General features: G+C 49.8%; 1 protein-coding gene across 1 annotated transcript in view; it reads right to left on the bottom strand.

Moving 5' to 3' along the window:
* Window positions 1-614: 614 nt before the first annotated feature.
* Window positions 615-24,031, bottom strand: part of ANXA6 (annexin A6) — a 37,424-nt gene continuing 14,007 nt past the window's right edge. The window contains exons 11-24 of the mRNA XM_090288438.1: window positions 23,746-23,868; window positions 22,611-22,669; window positions 21,255-21,333; window positions 19,328-19,409; window positions 18,165-18,259; window positions 17,407-17,520; window positions 13,865-13,955; window positions 12,987-13,066; window positions 12,364-12,417; window positions 6,656-6,752; window positions 5,494-5,589; window positions 3,588-3,646; window positions 2,146-2,268; window positions 615-1,042 (exon numbers count right to left, since the gene is read on the bottom strand). Of these exons, the coding sequence (XP_090144564.1) occupies window positions 962-1,042; window positions 2,146-2,268; window positions 3,588-3,646; window positions 5,494-5,589; window positions 6,656-6,752; window positions 12,364-12,417; window positions 12,987-13,066; window positions 13,865-13,955; window positions 17,407-17,520; window positions 18,165-18,259; window positions 19,328-19,409; window positions 21,255-21,333; window positions 22,611-22,669; window positions 23,746-23,868 (1,233 nt within the window). The 3' untranslated portion in view covers window positions 615-961. The remainder of the gene's footprint in view (window positions 1,043-2,145; window positions 2,269-3,587; window positions 3,647-5,493; window positions 5,590-6,655; window positions 6,753-12,363; window positions 12,418-12,986; window positions 13,067-13,864; window positions 13,956-17,406; window positions 17,521-18,164; window positions 18,260-19,327; window positions 19,410-21,254; window positions 21,334-22,610; window positions 22,670-23,745; window positions 23,869-24,031) is intronic.

The following is a 24,031-nucleotide window of genomic DNA, read 5'->3' on the forward strand; positions in this document are numbered from 1 at the left end:
TGTTCATGTGTGTCTTTTTGTTTAAAGAGAAATGTAAAGAGAATGATTTGGAGGCACATCCTAAATGTCAAGGTCAGAAGAAAAAGCCAAGATCTTTTTGCCCAACTCTCATTTTGTGGGTGAGAAAACAAGAGACTTGGGAATGAAAAGAGATGGACACAAGGTACATTGTCTTTCAGACTCATTTTGTCAAGAGATGAAGGGAGGGCTCTTCAAAACTCTTGGGCCCAACCCTCATTGTACAAGTAAAGAAACTGAGGCTGGGTAAGGGCACTGGCTGGTCCAAGGTCACACACTGAGGCAGGGACAAGACCAGGCCCAGTAAGTTTCCCAACGACCCATGGTCCCTGCATGGCTACTACAATAAAGTGTGTGGCTGATGCAAATTTGAACCCAGGTATCCAGACTCCCGGTTCGGTGCTCCAGCACAGCCACCTGGATGGAGGTGGGAGGTGACATGGTGGCAGAACTCTCCATTGGCCAGAAAGCATTTACTCCTCCCCCATCCCCTTCCACCCCCTCACTCCCCTCCCCCCCACCCCCATCCCCAAAACACTCAACCGGCACCTGCCACCACGCCCACCATTCAAAGCACACACATTACTCATTTCATAGACAGAGGCTCAGTATGTGTTTGGATTTGACAAAGCCCAAACCAGGGCAGGGACTGTGGCAGGGACAGAGGGTGGAGGAGGCAGATGGGGAATGGAGATGGACGGAATCTACGGCTAGGATTCTTCAATCGCTCAGATGTGAGGAGTGACCATGCTGGGCCTTCAGTGGCCCCTGAGAGTGGGAGCCTTTCCTAAGCCCCAGTTGATGACAAGAGCCCACCCCTGCCCCCCTCCCCCCACCTCTGCCCTTTCCTTAGTCTCTGAAGCTGAAGCAATCAGGCTCGGTCACGGTGGTTGGTGCTGATGACCATATTTCTCCGCTGAGGTGCCCGCCAAAGCCAGTGGCCCTAGTCATCGCCACCACAGATCTCCAGCAAAGCCTTCATGAAGTCTCCAGAGGTGTCACCCTGGCAGAGGCAGAGGGAGAACTGAGTAAATGACAACAATCCTGATGTCCCCAACGCCCCCTCTCACCAGCTGCCCATCTTCCAGGAACAGCCTGTGCATAAACAAATATACATGTGCATGTAACATCCCCTCTCTACACAAAAATGGACATGCAACCATCACACTAGTCTGAACCATAACTTTTTTGAATGAAGAGAAGATCCCAAACCAGCACACAGAGCCTCCCCATGCTTTTTCATGGCTGTATCGTATTCTACTATAGGGATAGACCATTATTTATTTAACCAGTTCTCTAGGAGGGCTTCCACTCTTGCTACTATGAATAACACTGGCAAAAATATTCTTACATGCCTTTAGGAATACATATGGCTATGTCTGTAGGCTAAATTCCTACACATAGAAATACCAAGTCCAAAGTGTACATGTTTTAAATTTTAAATTTTAAAATCTCCAAGCTCTCCTTTAAAGACATGCTACCAAGTTACCGCCCCACCAAGCCTGCATGGAACTGCCTGGGAGATTGCCCACAGTCCTGTCAAACAAAGACAAGCACCAAACTTTATCGTGGCCGGTGTCAAAGATGAGAAAACGGGCTCCACAGTGAAAAAAGTCTACACACAAGGATCACATATTACATGACTGCTTTACATGAAATACCCAGAAAAGGCACATCTACAGAGACAGAAAGTGGCTTGGCGGCTGCCTAGGGCCGGGCATGAGGCAGGTAAGTGGGTCCAAGGATCGCAGTGTGTGATGGAAATGTTTTAAGCTGGATTGTGGAGGTGGCTGCACAACTTGCTACATTTACCAACATTTTAAAAATTACACCCTGTTAAACAGATGAATTCTGTGGTATGTCAGTTACACTTCAATAACAATTTTTTAAAAGCAAAAAGAAAAGCTCTTGTTTTATTTGGAAATCTCTAATTATAAACCTTTACCCCATCTGGAATTTATTTTGATATAAACAATGAGGCAGGCCTTTCATTTAGCAACATCCTGGCTGTCCTAAGAGGTAACTCACTGAAAAAAAAGACGGAGGAAATAAAAGGGACTTCGGTTCTTAGGTTCAGGGATCTGACACCCACCCCCGTCCCCACAGACCTCCGGCCCCGCCCCTCACCTCAATGGCTTTGTGGAGAGACTTGTCATATTTCTCAATGAACTCCCGCCGGATGTTGAGCAGGTCCATCTCACTCCGGGAGACCATGATCCTGGTGAGGGTCTTCTCATCCGTGCCGGCACCCTAGGGGAACCAGGTGCAGGGGAGACACAGGGCAGAAGAAACAGGGCCATCAAGCAGAAGTAGTGGTGTCCATCTGCCTCTCTCCCCTTTCCCTCCGAAATGAGGGTGGGATATTCTGCCACTTTGTCACCGACAGTCCTGACCCAAACTCTCCTGGGCCCAGGACCGGCTGGACAGACCAAACCAGCTTGTATAAGTTGAAGCATGTGCCCTCTAAATTCATGTCCACCTGGAACCTTATAATGTGACCTAATTTGGAAACAGGGTCTTTGCACATGCAATTAGTCGAGGTCCTACTGGATTAGGGTTGGCCCCAGATAAGACTGGTGTCCTTATAACAAGAGGACACATGGACATGTACACAGAGAAGGCAGAGTCTAGAGGGATTGACTCACAAGTCAAGAAACACCAGAAGCTAGAAGGACATGAGCAAGTTTCTCCCTCAGAGCCTCCAAAAGAAACCAATCCTGTCAATACCTTCACTTTGCACTCCTGGCCTCTAGGACCATGAGAGAATAAAATCTGTGATCACAAAGGTTGTGATCATTTGTCCCAGCAGCCCTGGAAAGCTAACACAAGGCCCAAGGAGCAAGCACAGGACAGGGAGTGGGGGCAGCCGGAGCCCACCTCTGCCCCCGGGGAGCTCGGGTCTCCAGCTTAGGAGGCAGAGCTGGCACCTGGTGAGTACTCAATAAATGGGTGTCATATATGGGGACTGCAGGCTGAGAGGGGTCTCCGACTCGCTCCCACATGCAGGCGGCCCAGCTCCATCAGCAGTTGAGACTCTGCTTGTCGGGCTGAGAGCATGGCCAGCGTGGCCTGGTTTTCAGAAAGGAAGCCGGGGCCAGTCCCAGAGCTGAGCACTTGTCACTTTTTGTGACCATTAGTCATAGGAGGCACTGTGTCACCTGCTAGAATGTGAGCTCTGAGAGGACAGAGACTGTGTCCCCCTCACTCAGCTCTGTGTCTCCAGAGCAAGTTTCTCAACCTTGGGGACCGGATCATTCTTTGGTATGGGGATCTTTCCTGTGTGTTGTAGGCTGTTAGCAGAATCCCTGCCCTTGACCCACCAGTTGCAAGCAGCTGTCACTTCCCAAGCTGTGACAACCAAAATGTGTCAGAACATTGCCAAATGTTCCCGGTGGACAAAGTCACCCCTCCCCCAATCCCCAGGCTAAGAACTACAATCCTAGAGCCAGACATAGGACAGATGCTGAGAAGTATCAAATGGGGGACACAGCTGTCACAAGTCCTGATCTGAGGGATGGGGAGGGACGGCGAAGTGCTGGAAGGGAAAGGAACCAACGAGCAAGTCTTACCTTCATGGACTTGTAAAGTTTGTCGGCAAAGAAGAGAGGCTTGTTCTTGACACTTTGAACTGACAGGAAGGGAGAGGGACACAGGGAACTCGGTCAAAGGAGTTGCACCCAGACTTTGGGCAGGGCTTTCTTTTCCCACCTCCTCTCCCCCAAACCTGGGCCTTCAGGTCATTGCCAATGCCAAGGTCATACCCAGGGCCTGACACACCACCTCCCCCTTCCCGATGCTGCCTCCTCTGGCTCATCCCTAGGCCTTGCTCCCACTGGTTTGCAACTCATTTCCGGCTGAGGGTGCCTGCAGCTCACCAAGGTGAGTAGAGGACTCAAAGGGAAGAAACCCTCATGAACTCAGGGCACAGGGCCTCAGACTTCTACGCGCATCAGAGTCACCAGAGAACTTCATTTAAAACTCAAGTTTGAGGCCCTGGCTGGTGTGGTTCAATGGATTAAGCACCAGCTTGTGAACTGAAAGGTCACTGGTTCGATTCCCAGTCAGGGCACACGCCTGGGTTTTGGGTCAGGTCCCTGGTTGAAGGGCGCGTGAGAGGTAACCGATCAATGTTTCTCTCACTCTCTCTCTTTTTTCCTCCCTTCCCATCTCTTTAAAAATAAATAAATAAAATCTTTAAAAATTAAAATAAAGCACAGGTGTTTAGAACACAGATGTTAGGCTCCACCCTAGGGACTCAGATTCCAGGACTATTTCAAGCAGCAGTTCTCAGAGCCTGACTCCTAGACAGCTGCATCAGCATCATCTGGGCACTTGGTAGAAATGCAAATTTCAGGCCCCACCCCAGGTGTGCTGAAGCTGCAGCTCTGAAGGCGGGTGACCAACTCATCCCACTCTGCCCGGGACAGTCCTGGTGTTAGGTTGACAGCCCCTGATTTCCTCCACCCCGACCCAATAATGCCTGTCTGGCTGTACCAACCCAGCCCTTTCTTGAGGCCAGGGGGGAGGGGAGTCTCTGACCCTCACCTGATGGATTTCAAGGCTCTAGAGCCAACATGAGGGTATCTCAGCTTAAGAAAGAGGAATCAGACACCAGTCCCAGAAAGCCAGAATAACCCTGGTTAGAAGTACTTCTATGAGGAGGGCAGGAGGCAAAGAGGCTGTGCACCCCAAGGGGATAGTCACACAGAGTCAGGCACCCTCCTCTGCGACAGGCTCAGGAACCCATGGGAACAACTGCATCATACGTCATTCTTCCGAACTCCATGTGTAGTTTCCTACCACCTTCCAGACAAATCCCAAGCTCCTTGGCCTGAAAGTCCAAGCTCCCTTTACTATCTCATCGCCTTTGTTCCCCTTTCTCTGAGCCCACTGCCTCTGTCCTCCTGGTATGGAGGAGTTTCTCATCTGCCCTCCACTACTTAACCTTCCCAAATCTCACCCCATCCTGCAAAGCTGTACTTGACATACACATCCCCAGTTGTGTCACCTCCTCTGAGAAGCCTGCCCTGACTCCAAGCCCAGGACTCAGTCAATCTAGTTAAGAAGCAGACTGGGCAGAAACTTCCAACCTTTGCAACAAACCCAGAAACCTAAAGCCTCCCTCAGAGGACCCTTGGGGCCTGCCATGGATGGAATGATGTGGTGTATGTGTGCATGGACCCCCATCCTGTAGGACACAGCATCCCTACCCAGCCCTTCTATTGCCTTCCTGGTCTCTTCCCCAGTGAGATCTGTTTCCTGTCTCTGTCCTGCAGCCTGGAACCAGTCCTCATGTTACCCCACCAATCACACATTGGCAGGACCCTTGGAGCCAGTAAGTGGCAGTGTTGATTACCCAGTACTAGTAGCTTAGGAGGTTGCCAAAGCCACTATTCAGGGACTCTGGCCATGTTCCCAATGCCCCCAGTCCTTGCCCTTGACCTCTAGCCTCTTCCTTTGGTCCCCGCCAGTTACCAATGGCCACAAACGCGTCCCTGACATCTCCAGACATCTCCTTCTTGATGACGTGCTCCACATCATAGTTGGTCATCTTGATGAATTCCTGGAAGACTGGTGGCAGGAGAAGCCCCAGAGGTGGGGGGATGAGCTTCAGTTCAGAGGGAGGGGGAAGATCACCCCTCTCCCGCCCACCAAGCTCCACCCGCAGGCTGGAAAGGGGCAGCAGGTATGGCTGTGCCCAGGTCTAAGCGCACTGGGCTCAGTCGTTGTGGGAGGGAAGCTCTGATCCCAGAACCTCGAACAAGTTCTAGGAACCTGGCCTGGGGCAGTAGCTGAGCATGGGTCCCAGTCACCGCTCTGCCCCAACTCACTGAATAACCTTGGAGGGACCCCCTCCCCATTTTTGGGCCTCTCCTTCCTCCTGTGTCAAGTTGGGGTAGAGATTACTCTTAAGTACTCATAATGATAAAACAATGTGCCAGGCACTGTGCTAAGTGCTTTCCGTGAATTATATTTTTTATATCTTCAAAACAATCATGGGTGATAGAACTAAAATCCCAGGTTATAGCTAAGGGAATTAAGACACAGATATTCACTAACTTTCCCAAGGCTTCAGGGCTGGTAAGTGAGAGATTGGAATCAAGACAGTCCAGCTCCTAAGTTTGTACTTTTAGCCACTACGCTAAAGCTCTTTCCCTATTTTACTAAAAAGTGCCAGACAAATGCATGTGTAAAGGTCTTAGGGGAAAGGACTCTTCATGATCACCTAATGTCAGGGGCACTGCATACAGGTGTGCCCTGTGCATGTGACAGCTTGTGGCTCAAAGACCAGTATGTGGTCTTTTTGTCATCACCACCACTCGTTGACTCGCTCCTGGCAGACGTCCCAATGGATCCTGACATAGAGCCTCCGAATCCTTCTCAACACAGAATCATAGGCAGCCACTACCAAGCCATCAGGCTGTGGCTGTGGAGGCAAAGGCCAGCTGCTTTCCTTTATCCCAGGCACCCTGCCTGCTTCTCTAAGGAGTTGAAGGGAGTTGGTCCAAGGCTGAATGACACCAGAACTAGACCCCAGGGCTCCCAAGTCCCGATCAGCCACCATGTACCACTGCTGGGGTCAGGAGTGGGTGAGCGGGCAACTGGCTCCTCAGGTCACAGAGAGCTGAGGCCTTACCTCTCCGGAGGTGCGCATAGCTCCGCGTACACAGGATGGTCATGAAGCGCGTCTCCAGGGAATTTTTGTCTCCACCGCCAGACGAGTCTGCTATTTCCTGCAGAGCCCAGGTGGGGGCAAGGATTTGGGAGAGAAGACACAGGAAAGCCTTGGTTATTACTCACTTTCAGATCTTTGCATAGCTCGATGGCAGTTAGAAGCTGCCCTGACCCAGCCACCCAGGGACACTGACATCAGCCCTTTCTTCCTTCCTCGGCCTCCTCAACCCCCTCCAGTTCCCAGGAAACGCTCTGGACTGACACACAAGGGCAGCACCTCATGACCACAGAACTGCAACCCAAGGGAGGGGCTGACAGGCACTGGGCACTGGGGCGCCAGGGAGCGCGTCTGTGCACACGGGCAAGGAAAAATGGCCTAGCCAGTGTTTCCCCAAGTGTCAGAAATGTCACATGTATTTTAACACACCACAGATATGCTCCCACAATGATCTGCTAGCCTGCTACCAGTTCTACTTACACTGACTTTAAATTTCTCTTTAAAAGAACCGATTTCAGGTTAAAAAAAAAAAAAAAAAAAAAGTCATGCAGGAAGTGAGTGGCTAATGTTTGGGAAACACTTGCCTGGCCCATTTTTACCCAGTGGGGCTCTTAGAGGAGAGAGAGAGAAGCTGTGGGGCAAACCCCAAATCCCTGCCTGACTCTGCCCCACTCAGCCCCACCGAGAGGCACGGCCAGAATCAGACTTCACTTAGAGCCCTTAAAACCCACGGGGACACCATGACACTCACCAAGATCTCAGCAGCCACCTGAGAGCGGGGAGGAGAGAGAGGGGGAGGCAAGAGTCAGAGGTAGGCCCAGAGAGTGTGGCTCTGGGAGCCCTGGGGTGCAGGGAGGGCGGGGCTGGCTCAGGGTGGTCCCCAGGGGACTCGGGACCACAACAAGAGCAGGGAGGAAAGAACACACTTTTCCCTGGCCTTCGGGCTGGAGCTTAAAATGAGGATAGGCCTGGGAATTCATCACAAAAATGTCCATCCCAGGAGTAAGGGGAGGACACAGAACAGGTCACTCTGCCCTTCATCCTCTCGGGCAGCCTAGGGTGACTCCAGACCTAGTGTGCTCATCTCCAAGGCCACAGAGAAGTCAGAGTATGAGAGGTGCCGACTTCCCTTCACCCTTCACCACATTCAGAGTTGGAGGGTCCTCAGGAGACCTGTCACTTTACTCCCCCAGGTGACAGACAGGAGAGCTGAGGCCTGGAGGGGAGGGGACTACAAGGGGCACAGAGCCCATCAGATGGGAAAAGGTCAGCTGTTCAGTCATTTTACAAGAGTCTGTTTTAATCGCTGTCTTATCCCAAGCACATTTTATTGGGACACAATTTTGTTAGGCGAATACTGTAACGGGGAGTCCCTGTGCACCCCAGAATGAGTTTTGACTTTGCTTATGTCCCCAAAACTGTGTTAACCAATTTAATCTATTGGATAGACTAAAAGCATCCTCTTCCTAAACTTCCTGATAGCTTTATGCTTTAGAAAACACCCTTTCATTTTATAAGTTGGTGATGCCTTATCAGAATTTAGAACACACATTCTACTTGATCAAGCAGTTGTGTAGCTAGTAATTTGCCTTACAGACAGACTGGCAAAGTCTTCCAAGATACACACCTCAGGGTATTCACTGCAGCAGTCTTTGTAACAGTGAAAAACTGTTATAGATAGCTTGTTAAACAGACTATGTATGGCTCACGCAATACTAAAAATGAGAACCCATGCAACTATTAAAAAGAATGAGACTGATCTGCAGTGCTGATGAGGAGAGTCTCCATTTAAATTAAGCAAAAAAAGGAAAGTATGGCGTAACAGTGTACAATTGTGTATAACGGTGTTCCTTTTATCCAGATATGAGATGAGTGCCAGCTTTAGCATTTTATTTTTCTTGACATTTCATGTTTATATTTTCTCAGTATGCAAATATATTATTTTTATTTTTTATTCTAATGTCAAATCGGAGTTATCAGGGCTCCTAGGATTATGGGATGCTTCTGGTTTTTATTCACGATCTTCTACATTGAAATCAACCCAGCTGAATCTTGAGGACATCATGCTAAGGGAGGTGAACCAGTTACAAAAAGACAAACACTGTATGGCAGTGATTCTATGAAGGACCGAGAGCAGTTACACCCAGAGACAGGAGGTAGGACGGTGGTTGCCAGGGGCTGGGAGTGGGGAATGGGAAGTTACTATTTAATGGGCACAGAGTTGCAGTTTTACAAGATGACGGTTGCACAACACTGCGAATGTGCTTAATGGCACTGAATTATACACTTAAAAATGGTTGAAGTGGTAAAATTTATGTTACATTACGTATATTTTCATCATGTGTTAACGTACGTTTAACCACAATTTAAAAAAATAATTATGCTAAAAAATGTCTAGGTTTTTTGTTTTGTTTTTTTAAAGGGACATGTTTTAAAAATTGAACAAAAAAATTAAGGTGTCACATATTTTTTATTTATTTGGGTCAGAGAACCCCAGACATATGTTTTTTTCAAAGAATCTTTAAGACAATAATGTTTGTAATATGGAAAATGCAGTGAGCTACTAAAATAATTTTCCAGATTGTGAACACAAAAGCCTTTTCTTATTAGCCTAGCTATTCCGTGCAAAAATTAATCTGGGCTGTTCCTCCAAAAGTTAAACGTAATTATGCACTCCTAGATATAAACCCAAAAGAAATGAAAACATACATGCACACAAAAACTTGTACAAACATGAATTCATAATATTCGTAATTCATAACAGCAGCATTATTTGTAATAGGCCCAAAGTGGAAACAACCCAAATATCTATGAGCTGATAAATGGATTTTTTAAAAGGTGATATATTCATACATGAAATATTGTTTGGCAATGGAAAAAAATGAAGGAATACATATGGCATAATACGAATGAATTATGAAAATATTATACTAAGTGAAAGAAAACAGTCACAGAAGACCACATACACCATGCCTCCATTTATATGAAATGCCAGAGTAGGCATATCTACAGAGATGGAAAGTAGATTAGTGGTTGCCTGAGGCTGGGGGTTGGGAGGAAAGGAGGAGGAACTGTAACATGTACGGGGTTTCTCTTTGGGATGATGAAATGTTCTGAGTTGATTGTGGTGATGGTTGTGCAAGGCTGTGAAGACACTAAAAACCACTGAGATGTACATTTTAAATGAGTCAATGTATGGTATATGGATTGTATCTCAATAAAGCTGTTATAGTAGAAAATAATCTGGGGACTGAATTATCTAAAACTGGCCACAATGCTTCATTTCACTCTGGGTCTATAATTAGATTATTCACACTATTGATTGCTCTAACTGGAACACGCAGAGTGAAAGGGAAGCTATTAGCAACTACAGTGGGGCAAGAGGTGAACACTGGACATACGTCACCTTGTTCATAACAGGCCCAGCCTTCCGAGAGCTTGAGGGGGTGCCAGATGCCCAGGGTGAGGGTACAGAAAGGAGGGGCAAACACTGCCAAGTCCTAATGTGCATTATCTAGAATTTTTAGGAGGGAAATTGGCTCTGCGTAGCAAATGCCTTCAATTTTTGGATGCATTTTCTGCCATTTCACTTCCAGAAATCCATTTGAAGGGAAAAAAATCATGCACATGATAAAAGAGTTGGTTACTAGGGAAAGGACTGGTTAAATAAAGTTTGGTAAATTCTTAAATGGAATAGTCCGTAGCCATTAAATGACGTTATTTTAAAAAATAATATGCAACAGTTTTAAAAGAATATCACTTTTAAACTATTATAAATCAGGAATGCTATATATGTGACAACTAGAATGATATATTCCAAGATATTAACTATGATTATTACGAGCAGGTTCTGGATTTTTTTTTCTTCTCCCTACTTTCTAAAGTTTCTGCAAAAGAATGCGTATTACTTTTCTAGCTATAAGAGAACGAACCCACACTAAGATCAGGGTCCCGCATCTGTGACTCTGGAAAGGCAGCTGAGTTGGGCAGGGCTCTGGCTCCTTTGGTTGTTTCCACCCAGATTCTCTCTCACCCCTTCGCATCTGTAAAGGCTGCCAGCAAGGTTCACCACTGCCCCCTGCTGGCAGCAACTGGAAGCATAGCCTCCTAGGTAAACCAGGCACCAGGTGGCGGAAGAAGACGGATTTGGGATGTGTTTTAAGGAGTAAGCCCTGTTCAAAGACCCTTGACAGCACAATAGAGCCACTCTGTTGAATGAGTGAATGAAATGCAGCCTCAAAAAGCCACTCTAGAGGGCTGGGTTCCAGGCTAGCTCCTACCCCACAAACATACCCATAATGCAGCTGGAATACCCATGAATGGAACCCTGCAGCTTCTGACAGCCGAATTCCAAACCAGGAGCTGGACAACTGGACAACTTGGTTTGGAAGCTGCAGGGAAATGACTATACTGGGTCTTGGAGAACATTAGATGGTATTAAGTATGGGCTTCGGAGTCAGGCAGGCTGGGGTTCAAATCACACTATAGGCATTTAGAAATTGTACCCTTGGCTTTGTAAGGAGCTTCATTTACCTCCACTTAAAAAGTGGGGGTGGGGGGGGGGCAGGCGGCATTAAAAAGTATAAAACAGTCTTAGCATCATGCTCAGTACTTAGTAAGCCTTCCAACAGTTTTATAATTGTCATGTTACAGTAAGGACCCTTCCAGCTCAGATGCTGCTATGACATTCCACACCTCTGTCAGTGGAACTGGGAACAGAGCTGGGTGCCCCGACTTCTAATCCATCAGAGCTCTTTTCAACCCACCAGCTGAAAAAGAGGGCTGGATCTGCAGGCTGTGGTATCGCTTCCCAACTCCTGGACCTTGAGTGTTTGAGGAGCTGGGGATGGGTTAGGCAAAAAAGACAGAGACCTGGACCTGGGCCAGGCCACGAGCTGCTTGGAGTAAGGCACAGGTGAGGGGCGACAGTGTAGATGGCCTCACTAGGGACTGCCTGGCCATAGGGACACTTAGGGACAAAGGATTTGGTATTGTCCAGCCTCGGTGAGAAGCCATGTCCAGACCTCAAGCTCCCCAGCATTAGGAGCCAGACAGAAGCAGAGAAGCCAGGGAACCCCCGACCCTCTTATTCATCCAATAACAGTTATAGATTGAGTTCTGATCACGTGCCACTTCGGACATATCAGGGAGCAAAGCAAAGATCCCAGCCCCTGATAAACTCATTTTCTAGGTTCTCCCAGGATATAGCCTTCACTTGGTGCCATTTCATAGATAAACTGGGAGCCGCAGCACTCAGGCCCCCTTCCCAGCAAATTCCCAGGCCTGTTCCCTGTGGGTTATTTTCACCAATGCTACTAATTTGCTGTGTGACTTTCAGGAGTCATTCATCCTCTCTGGGCCTGTTTTCCCAGTGTGACATGAGGAGTTTAACCTGGATGATCCGTAGTCCCTTCCAGCTCTGAAGGTCTGGGGCTCTAAGCCTAACTCTTCACACAGGAAGTACCGGTAAGACCAGCATTACACTCTCAAACGTCACTCTGAAAGCTCTGAGAACCTTCAAAGTCTCACTTCTAAGGGTGGAGAGGTGCAAGGGGCCCAGAGTCTAAGTGTCTGCCCAGCAAACCAGCCATGCTCCTCCCAGGAGCCGTCCCCCTCCCAGAGAGCCAGGGCCTGCCAGGGACGATGTCAGCTGGAGCTGCTGGGGGTCTCACCTGGGCATCTTCCCGGGCCTGGTCCCGATTTTCTCCTCCCTCCTCACGGTTCCCCTGCAGCAGGACCAGTGAGAAAAGTCAGTCCCCAAACAGCCACCCACCCTGTCCCTCAGCAGCCCTAGGACCTGGCCCAGCCACTCTGCCTCCCTGAACCCTTTTCCTCAGTTGTCACATGGGGACAATAATCCTGCCTTCATAGGGCAGGCTTCATAAGCATTAAATGTGAGCATTTGGAAGGCATCTGGCCCAAGGCCTGACTCAGACACAATGAGCTTGCATCAGGGACTGGCACCTGGGTTATGAGAATTCAAGAGATGGTGATGGCAGCTCTGGGTAACAACACAGGGAAAGGTCACCCACATGGCTTTATCCTGCCAGCTGGGTGCCCAAAAGGCTAAGCTGAGAGGAGAGCTGCCTGCAGAAGGTGGCACCAAACCAGCTTTGAAAAGCGAACAATGGAGAAGACACTACACAAGGCAGTAACTGCCTCAGCAGTGAGACTGAGTTGGCAAGTCCCGTCATCAGGACTGGGCTCGTGTCCCCTCCCCAGGGCCAGCAATCCTGCCTTCCCTCCTCCCAGGGCCCCAGAGATCCAGCAGGTCCAGGGCCATAAATTCACCCACCGTAGCCAGAGAGATGAGGATCCTTTTGAAGTGGCCTGATGTGTCTGAGCTCAGAGCATCCTCCAGAGACTTGTGATAGTCTGAGACAAAGAAAAGGGGTGTGTGCAGCTACTGGCCAAGAGAATTGGCAGTAGGGGGGCAGGGGGACCTGGAGGCTCAGACTTGAGCCAGAGCAGTGTTGGGGGGCACGGGTCATGGAAATGAAGGGGTTTGTAGTTGGTTCCCGGGGCATCCAGCCATCTGTTGATCTTGACACTGATATGACCACGGTCATTCCCCTCCCTTTGCTCCTGTCCCAGGTGAGGTCTCACCTCTCCCATTGTAACAGCCCCCCTGACTTCATTTTTTTCTTCCCCCTTCCCTCCTGCATGACAGTTGCTGGACCCACAAGCACAGCTCTGAGCACACCAACCCCCAGCTCACAAATTCTATCATTTTAAAGCTGCTTACAAGAGAAAAAGTTTAAGCTCTTGTGATCACTATTCAAGGTTTTGCAGAATAATATGGAGTCACTAGTGAAAAAATTAGTAAGAATTTCAAGATGGCGATGGCATGGCATGCAATCAAGCAGGTGCCTTCTGAACATGGCCCCATGCGGCTGCCCAGGCTGCCCAGCCCTGGAGCTGCTCCTCCTCTCCAGCGGCCTGGATGCCCTCTCTCCCCTCACACCCAGACAAACCCTCTTCCACCTCCAGGCCTTTGTCTGGCTCGGACTCTGCCTGGGGCACCCTTTCCCCAGACACAGGGCTGGATCACCCAGGCACTTATCAAGCCTTGTGGGCAGAGCTGTGTGTGAGGTTGGAAGCTGGGGGACCTGGCTGTTGGCCCACCGGCATCCTGGTGGTGCCGGGCCCCGGGCCTCGTTCCCACGGACTCACCTTCCTTATAGGCCTCATTGATGGCCCGGATTTCAGCGTTGGTCCGAGTAGCTAGGATTTCGATGAGAGCCTTTTCATCTGTGCCGGCTCCCTAGAATGTCAAGGCAAAGAGCTTCTGAACCACAGCCCTGGCCTGCGTGCAGAGGCCCGTGTGCTCCAAGAAACCACCCAGGAGGTGAACACTCGGGCCACCAAGCTCTCCTGGATTTTCTCCTCATACCCAGACGTGGCCCCCAGACCAGAGACCATGGCCCAGTCAGGGCTGAACAGGCCAGCTTGTCAAGATTTCTGGAACCTCCCACGAAAATGGCTTTGGACCAAAAATTAAAAAGAAAAGAAATATATGGTATATCAGACTATAAATATTTATACACAAGTATATAAAAAGAACAGAGGACATGCATCACAGTAGCAATGACTGTGGTCTCTGGGTGGTGAGAGGTCACAGATGACGTCTATTTCCTTCGCTTTTGCTCTGTGCATATTTTCTCAAGTTTTCACAATGAACACATATGATTTTGTCAGAAGAAAACTTTGGTGCTTGAAGAAAAAAATATGCTCTGTTTGTTTATATTTGGATGTGATGCCTGATCCATGGGCTGATCCATTAGGCCTCTGGACTGAGGCAGCTTGGGGTTCCTCAAAGGTCCCCAGTTTGAGGGAGGCGGACCAGACTGATGTACTAATTGATCTGTAGATTCAAATATCTGTTCAGCACCTGTTAAGGTGCCACTCATGGTGCAAGCTGCTGGGGCTGTGACTATAAAACAGGGAAGTCATACTCTCTGCCCTGGGAGGTTCCCACCCAATGGTCCACTGGTCCCTTGGCTCTGCCCTGAAGCAGACTGCTGCTGACTGAGATCTTTAATAGCCTCTTCATTAAAAGCTGGCATGTGCTGAGAACAGCCTGACCCTCAGAGGGCTCTGAGACCCAGGCTTCAGCCCACCCATCCTTCTCCTACTTCTGTGTTTTTAAGTCATTCTTTTCTTTTTTTGGTATAGGAATTTTAAAAGAACAATAATCTCAACATGCTTTGCTCAGGGAATGTCTGTTCTTCTCTAACTCCTTCAGAGGCCAAAGCCCTAGTGATTTTGAGGCAGGATATTAAGTTAGGAAAATTCCCTGGCAAGTGGCATGAGGGAAACTAAGATAAAAAAGTTTAACAAGGCTGAGTAATTAACAGCCTGCTAATAAATCACAAGATCTTAGCTTCCCTAACCAACTTCACAGGGGTAGCTGGTTTATACCTCTCCTCTCCTACCAGAGAGAGTAGCTTAAATCACCCTGATCAGGGAGATAGATAACAGAGACATTAGTGCTAGCCAAACCCAGAACCAATGAAGTCAGGCGAATAAATAATAAAAAAGCCCAATTAGAGCCAGACAAATCCAAGGTAAAAGGAAAACAGTGAAGCTGACCAGAGAATGATCCCAGACTCCCTTATGTGCTCATTTTGATATTAAAGGACACACCTAGAAAGCTACTGATTATTCTGTTGAGATTCTCCCCTGAGATCTCCCCTAAAACTCCCACCTTTGAAAAACAGGTAAGAACCTTCAAGACAAAGGACCCACTGTGCGCTCTCTCTCAAGCATGCCTGCAACCTCCCCTTTCCCCACGAGACTTGCAGCCAGGGGAGCAGTAGGCTGCGGCAGCTCATTCCAGGCTAACCTCCTAAACTGGTGTCTAAGGACTCTCTCCCTTCTTGCCTCTGTAACTTGTTTTCTGAGTCCACGCAGTCCAGTGTGGCTCACTTCTGTTACTGTGACTTCCTTTCCTGAGTCCACGCAGCCCAGTGTGGCTCACGTCTGTTACCGTGACTTCCTTTCCTGAGTCCACGCAGCCCAGTGTGGCTCACTTCTGTTACCGTGACTTCCTTTCCTGAGTCCACGCAGCCCAGCGTGGCTCACTTCTTACTGTGACTTCCTTTCCTGAGTCCACGCAGCCCAGCATGGCTCACTTCTGTTACTGTGACTTCCTTTCCTGAGTCCACGCAGCCCAGTGTGGCTCACGTCTGTTACCGTGACTTCCTTTCCTGAGTCCACGCAGCCCAGTGTGGCTCACTTCTGTTACCGTGACTTCCTTTCCTGAGTCCACGCAGCCCAGCGTGGCTCACTTCTTACTGTGACTTCCTTTCCTGAGTCCACGCAGCCCAGCATGGCTCACTTCTGTTACTGTGACTTCCTTTCCTGAGTCCACGCAGCCCAGCATGGCTCACTTCTGTTACTGTGACTTCCTTTCCTGAGTCCACGCAGCCCAGTGTGGCTCACGTCTGTTACTGTGACTTCCTTTCCTGAGTCCACGCAGCCCAGTGTGGCTCACTTCTGTTACTGTGACTTCCTTTCCTGAGTCCACGCAGCCCAGAGCAGCTCACTCCTGTTGCTACGATCCTGCCTCTTCTATCTTAAGCCTTTTCCTTGTATCACTGTCCCCAGCTTTAATAAATGTACTCTCCCAATCACAGGGACTCAAGTTGTGAAATCTTTCCTGTAAGAAGTCAAGAACCCACACATTCCAGACCATGCCAGGTAGACCTGCCTTGGTCCTGGTCCCTGTATGGTGACAATTTCGTGCAGTTGTCAAGTCAGGCTCTAGAGCCAGACGGACTTGATCCAAATCGCAGCTCTGCTACTTCATAGCACTTTGACTTTGACCAAGCAACTTAAACTCTGAGCTTCCGTTTTCACATCTGTAAAATGCAGACAAAAGCCTTGCCTTGTGGGTTGATGAGACAAGTCACTGAGCCAAAACACACAGCCCAAGCTAGGTTACTGCATGCCCTTATTGAAGGAAAGTAGTCCCTCATACAACTGGAGCCTTGGGAAGCAAAGCAGTCCCAGCAACAGCTGGGCCAGGTCTTCAGAGTTAAGTGCCCATCATACCTGTGACCTCGCTTGACCCTCCCCCACGTTTGGAGAGCAGGAATGACTATTCCCATTTTATACCCGAAAGCACACAGGGTCAGAAGTGTAAGTGGCCCAACAGCATACGGTACGTATCTGGCAGGGCCGGACTAGAATACAGACTCCAACTGCTGCTGCTATTTCGTACAATCCATCCTGCTTCCTCTAGCTGTTCCAGGAGACCCTTCTTACCCCTCTGGTCACTGGGCATGTGACCCCACTTGAATGAAGCTCAGTAAAAGCCAAGACTTTGGCCGAAGTCCTGGGAGGAAGGAGCTCTTTCCACTGGAGGTGCAAGCTGCTAGGATATACAGAGGCCATCCTGCCACCGCAGGAGAAAGGCTGGCTGGCAGTGAGGAGCCACAGAGGAGAGGTGAGCCAAGGTCAGGGAGAGACAAGAGTCCATATCACATTGTTTTCATCCCTGGACTCAGCCATGTCTAAAACCAGGCTGAGCCCTGTACTTTTGAGTTGTAGGCTCCAACATTCTCTCTTCTGTGTTTAAGCCAGTTTGAACTGGGTGAGGGAGGGGCTCTATCAAGAAGTTACACCAACCCATGAAGGCTTTGAGGATTACCTGTGTCCCCCCTAGCAACTGCAGACTGGACCCCACCATCCACTTGGTGCCCACACTGTACCTCCATGGCCTTCTTTAACTGCTTGGCATCGTAATGGTCGGGTGGCATCATCAGCCCCAGAATCAGCCTCGCCAGGTCTCCAGAGAGCTCAGACTTTAGGTCAGCCATCAAGTCCTGCAAAGGGCAGAGTCAAAGCCACACCAACACCAGCATTTGCCCTCACATGACCCAGGTTAGGGAGGACATACGGACCGAGGAAACAGGGCTCCCTGTGGATGCAGGGAACTATGGGAGCCTGTGTCTGTCTTTGCTGCTGTGGCGTTTACTGTTTACAGGAAGCCAAGGAGGGGGGGAAAGAAGAAGACCCGCTCTCCCTGTGGGCAGCAGACAGGGAAGGAAACGGCAGTGCCACTTCAATGTCGTGGGAAACTTGCCAGCCGAAACTAGGGGCCTCTAAGGCACAATGATGACCGACACTCAGCCTTGGGACCTTGAAGCCTCTCTGTGCAGAGGGAACTGTGGGGCGCTCGAGCACTGCATGAAAACAACTCTTATCCCTGATCTCGCCCTAGGCTGAGCCTCTAGCAACCTTGAGCCATTCACACAAGTGTTGCTGACAATAAGGAACCTGGAACGGGGGACAAGGTGTCTGCAGGCAGCCCACACCCCATGATGGAGACACTCCCAGAACACATGACCACGTGGGGCCCCACTGTCATGAAGACCCAGCTGCCCCACTGTGCAGAGTTGGCTGGCACAGGCCAAGCTCCCGCAGAGGAGTGGGACGCAGGGCCAGGGGCCCAGGCTGAGTCCCTTACCCGGCCGAAGTGAGACTTGAAGGTCTGCCGAAGCTGTTGCCGCTGGGCGTTGCTGCGGTGCGTGATGATGTCGATGATGGCTTCCTCATCAGTTCCTAAGTCACCAAAGCCACATGGCTCAGAGGCAGGCCTGTGGCCCAGCTTCCCCCATGCCCCCCACAGATGGACCCTGTCAATCTTTGTCAGAGTAGAAGCCTGGCTAGGCAGCCATGTGCTCCCAGGCTCCTCAGGGAGCCCTGCCTCCTATCCAAGCCACTAACATCCCTTGGATCCCGCCCAGCACCGCCTTCTGTCATGTCCCTGGAGCAGCGAGCACGGGGTTGAGAGTTAGTCCTCTGAGTTCTTGTCCTAGCTCTGGTGATGGCTGAGGACATCCTGTCCCCTTTCTGGGACTCAACTTCCACACCTGTAACATGACTGAAGTCCCATTGGGGACTCTATGTCCTTTCTCTTTAGTTCCCTGAAAGCTGGACCCAAGTCCCTCTAACCACAACAGGTTGACTCTGAAAGGCATCAGGATACCACTTCCTGCCTCTCAGAGTAATGCCATCAACCTCAGACCTGGCACAGGGCTCTCTTTCAAAAGCATCTTTATACCTGTCACCCTGGAGTCCTAGACATGCTCAGCAGATGCTATCATTCCCAAGAGACAAATGAAAATGAGGCCCAGAAAGTAGAGGACTTAATCTCAGGTCCCTGGGAGTTGCTTTTGGACAGAAGGGGCAGGGGACGGAGAAAGGGCACTGGAAGCCCAACCTTAGATGCTCTGTCCGCAGTGACCTTTCTGAGGGCCATCTCTTCACTCACAGCGCAGTTCTCAACAGGACAAATGGAGGCCTGGAAGCGGGTGGCCACCAGGGAGCGCTCTCATTTGAGAACTAGGACTCTTAGAATATTGGGTCCACTTCCCTTATTTCACACATGAGAACATTGAGTTTTGAGGGCTGAAGGATTTGCCCAGAGTCACACAGTGAGTTGGTGGGGAGGCCAGGGCAAGAACCACCTTGGTCTCTGGGAAGGGATTGTGCTAAGTCCCTCACAAACTCCCTCCTTCCTCTCCTTCCTACACTCAGGGACCCTAGTTTGAGCCCTCTGCTCTTGCCCCTGCCCGCCCCACTGTGAAACCCCAGAGGCTACCCCTGCCCCTTTCGCATCCCCCTTACCAAGCCCCTTCATGGCTTTCCTTAGTGCTTTGGCATCTGCGTCAGGGTTGAAGTCATTGGCTGGACGCACAGTTCCATTCAGCTGCAAGAAGCAGAAATAGACTCAGCAGGTGTCTGGAGGCCCCCCGGGGGGGCAGGTCAAGAGAGGAGCATGCGGGGAAGGGGAGGCTGTCCCCATGAGCCCCAAACCAAGCAGCTTGGGGGAAAAGAGGTGGAGGTGAAGGCATAGCAGACAGACCCTTGCCCTAGAGCTGAGAGAGGGACAAGGAGACAGACCGAGGGCAAGTGCTGGGAAAGGGTAAAGTAGCCAGGCTCCTGCTCTGTCCTAGCTCCACTGGGGCCTCCCCAGTCCCTCAGGATCTCATCCTGTCCCCAAGGCCTTCCTGCCTTTTAAGGAGCCACGCCCCCTGAAAAGGCCAGAGTAATGTTCTAAAATACCAGAACAGAGTTTCCCAAGTTCAAATCACTCCTGAATGATCTTCACTATGTTTTCCATATTTGTATACACCCTCTGTTATTTCTTAATATTTTTACTTAATGCAATCTCTTCTCTGTTTTACTTAAATGCATTCACTTTGAAATACACCTTTTAGAGGTTTATTTTATTCTCATTCAAGCAAGAGGGAGAGAAAGATCAATGTGAGAAACATTGATTGGCTGCCTCCTCAAGCCTGCAACCCTGGCATGGGCCGTGACTAGGAATCAAAGCAGCGACCTTTCGGTTATGGGACAATGCTGCAACCAACTGAGCCACACTGGCCAGGGTGACTTTGAAACACATTTAAATACCCCTCAAGGGCAAGCCTTTTTGTCCATTTTGTTTTTTGACGTGTCCTTCAACAGTGCCTGACAGAGTAAGCACTCAAAAAATACTTGTTAGATTAATGAATGAAATAATTTTGTTACTAGCATAACCAGGAAATTGGTATCATGTTCCATCAATAGACCAGAATAACCCATGAAAGTAAATGTAATACAAACAAAAGAAAAACCACATTGTCAAATATGTATCAGCCCATTTAAACAAGATGCTGGTCTTGCCAAAAGCAAAAGCTCTGAACCTGAACCTGGCCGTCTCAGCTCTCTGACCTTGTGAAAAAGGAGAGTCGGCAAGTGTGGCAGACATGTGGCACTAAACCGAGACTCTCTCATTGACAGTATCAAAGATTGAAGAAACTGAAAGGAGCAGTTTTCTCACCATGTGAGGTTCAGTGTTATTTAATATCATGGAGGTTGACCTCCCCTAAACTAAAATTCATTTTTCATATAAGTTAAGATCATATGTCATGGCCATTCTTGCCTTATAATTTGGGAAATGCTGTCCTAGAACATCGAAGCTCAAGAGTTGTTCGAGGGCACCGACACTACCACCTCTAACACCCTCATTTTAAAGATGGAGAAAGAGGCTCAGGGAGAAGTGGGGACCTGCTTAGTAGCCAAGGTTCCAAATATTTTTGTGTGGACAAAGTGCTTCCAATCCTTGAAATGGTTTGCTCCAAGCACTTCTGTGAAAACTTTCACTCTTGTCCTTTGTGGAGTCTGGGTCTGAGGACGGTCAGGACAACCTTGAATCTTCCAGTGCATCCCACCTGTTCTTAGCTTTTAGGCCTCCTAACCCCAGTGTTGGACCCAGGATGGAACGGGCCCCTCCATGAAACCGGCCAGGTTAGTAGTTAGTAGGCCAGAACACTTCCCAGCGTGTCAGAAGGCAATGCAGGAAGCAGATGCCCACACCGGAGTGCCCACCCCCAATTCATCACTGCAAACCGCAAGGAGAAAAGGAAACTTCAGATGTGAGAACCAATGTCTCGGGCTGGCCACCAGGGGGCAGCTGGGTGCTAACCAGAACAGAAGGAAGGTGCAGGTGCGAGCAGAAGAGTGGAAGCTTGTGGTCAAGAGATCAAGCAGGAGTTGGGGAGGGTCTGACCTCTACTCGGGCCACTGCACTAAGCTCCCACATCTGATAGGCCACCTGCGCTGCCTCCGGGAAGAACTGGCCAGCAGCACTGGAATGGAGGGGGTTGGGGAGAGGACAGGAGGGAATGTCATCGTAGGCAACACTCCACATGTACAACACACAGCACACATACACGGGCATGCATGCAAACACACACACACACACACACACACACACACACACACACACTTTAAGTAAATCCATCTACCTTTTCTCCAGCCTATGCCTCATCTATTCACCAGAATCCATTTCTAAGGAACTTCTATCCTCTCTTGAGACCCCCTGCAATGCTGGCTCTGCCCAACAGCTTTCCTGGCCCTGCATCCCAAGCAGGACAGCTTTTCTCCAATCCTTCAACCTCCCCTTTCTTCCTTGTAATCTGAGTGATTCCTGTTCAGGTCTCTCAAGCAAGGCCATGACCAGCTTATAGCCACATCAGCTCTACAGCTCCTCCTGCATAGCACTGGTGCATATTAGGTGCTCAGTAAATGTCTGCAGAACTGAATACCAAAGGGTAACAGGAGGTCTGGTAGCCCTTACTTAACTGGATCCTTATAAGCCCCAGAAGGGAAATCTCAGTACCTACAGTTCCCCTCCTAGCACAGAAATCTGATGAAGCTGTGCTCCCATGGCCCCCACTACCCTGAGGAGAGGTTCACATGCCAGGAAGAGGCCCCCAGGCCCTGCTCCCCTCTTGGCCTTATACTTGTTCCCAGCACTCTACGAAAGTGTGACCTCAGCTATACAAATGAACCAGGCTATGCCCTCTTGCCCCAGGGTTTTTCCTCCATCCCAAACCCTCTCCCTAGACCCTCTGTCTTCACTGCCACCCTCCTCTCCTTCCTCCTTGGGTGTCTCAGCCTCATTATCTTCAGGAGCCTCCCCAAGTCTGGTTTATGCACCTGTAAGTGGTGCCATAGGCTCATGTTCCTTCCCATACGTACACCCTGGTCTGTGTGCCTTCCTAGGCTGCAGACATCACCAAGTGCTTCCCACCGAGGTACTTAGTACAAACATGCTGAGTAACAAGGAGGGAGAGCAGGTGCCTGTACTTTTGCCACTGAATGGATGATGAAGCTGAGGAGCAGCTACGAAGCAGCAGGTCCTGGCCCACACCCCCAGCCTGCCTTTCCAGGTTCACAAGAGCAGATGTCTCCCATGAACGTGAGACCATGTTCATGCTCACACACATAGACATTCACCTGCGTGGTGCTCCTGGCTGAGAGGAACCCCAAGCTCACCCAATCCATCCATTAGGATGAGGGCCAGGCCAGTCCTGGCCTGCCACCCCCCAAGGCCACTCCCCGGGGGCCAAGAGCCACTTACTCATCATCTCCCCCACACAGCTTCAGCAGAGCCTTCTTGTATTCGCCAGAGGTGTCATTCTGGGGAGAAGGAAACAGAGAAAGGTTACCTCTTACCCAACCCTGGGGCCCTCTCAGACAAAGAGAGAAGGTTCTGGAAAGCCCCAAATAGGGGAGGGCTAAACATTTCTTCACAGCAGCCCTAACTGTCCCCTTGTCTGGAGGTGACTGAGGCCACCAAAGAGGGGTGTGCGGATAAATATTTAACAACTGGGCCTCTGATTTGTAGCATTTGCCAATTTCCGTGGCATAAATATTTCCAACGGACAATTCTGAGCTACCAATATTTCACAGAATGCGACATTAAGAAGAACTGCTCACCGCTCTGCCTGTTGGGGCCACCGCTGCCACCACATAACCCCCGGTCCTGCCCTCCCAAGCGAGGACAGGGCTCCAGGAACAAAAACATTGGGAAAGGCGACAAACAAACAAATGTACACTTGATAGATGTGGCATATTCTGGATCCCTCTTGGAGCCCCAGATTAAAAGCTGTGAGAAGTTCCGAGATAAAGAAACTGGCTTATCTTTGCTTATTCTAGTTTTGTCCAAACATTTTCCCGTGGAACCTTTTTGCAAGTAATGCCTATAAAATTCCTCTTTAGAAATACACTTTGGAGAACTCAGTTGGAACTCAGAAAGCTTTATCCCATTCACCCCTAAAAAGGAGAAAAAAATCCCCAACTCTCCATCAGTCTCTGGGTCAAGCCTTGAGCTAGACACTCCAGAGCCACCAGCTGGTCTGGGGTCAGGGGGCCCCAAGTGAACTCTGATTTGTGTTCTTCGATGTCACCCCTGTCCTCCAGGAGCCTGAGCTGTCACTGCCCTGGCATGGAGTCCTCATCCTGGATTCAGCCTGTGTGCCCTTCAGGACCCGGCCCTGTCTTCTTCTAGGGAGGTGCCTCGTGTACCTCACCTCTCACTAGCAGTGCCGGACCCGTGCTCTCTGCTGGATGGCCTTTAATTCCCTGAACGGGCCACCAGGCAGGGGCTCCTGGAGCTCCCAAGAGACTCCAGCTTTCTAGGACAGTCGTTCCCAAGGCCCGTGTCTGGGCAGAAGGCCCTCTGGCCCTCGGTGCGCCCCATCGGCTCTGCTCACCTTGATCATGCTGTACAGGGACTTCTCATACTTGGTCCGGAAGATCTCCCGAATGTCAAGCATGTCCAGCTCACTGCGGGAGACCATGATGCGGATCAGGGTGTTGTCCCGAGTCCCCAGGCCCTGGAAGACAAGTGGGTTTGGGGGGACAGGGAGTTGAGAGGAGGCTAGAGCGCTGATAGCCCTCAGCTTATTGAAAATACAATTTTGCTAATAAAACATTACAGTCAAGAACAAAAGAGGCAGTACAAGGCCATTCCCTCCCTGGGTCCCTTCGCTTTTATCA

The sequence above is a fragment of the Furipterus horrens genome, unplaced genomic scaffold, assembly GCF_987537825.1.
Source record: "Furipterus horrens unplaced genomic scaffold, mFurHor1.1.pri manual_scaffold_10, whole genome shotgun sequence".
NCBI lineage: Eukaryota > Metazoa > Chordata > Mammalia > Chiroptera > Furipteridae > Furipterus > Furipterus horrens.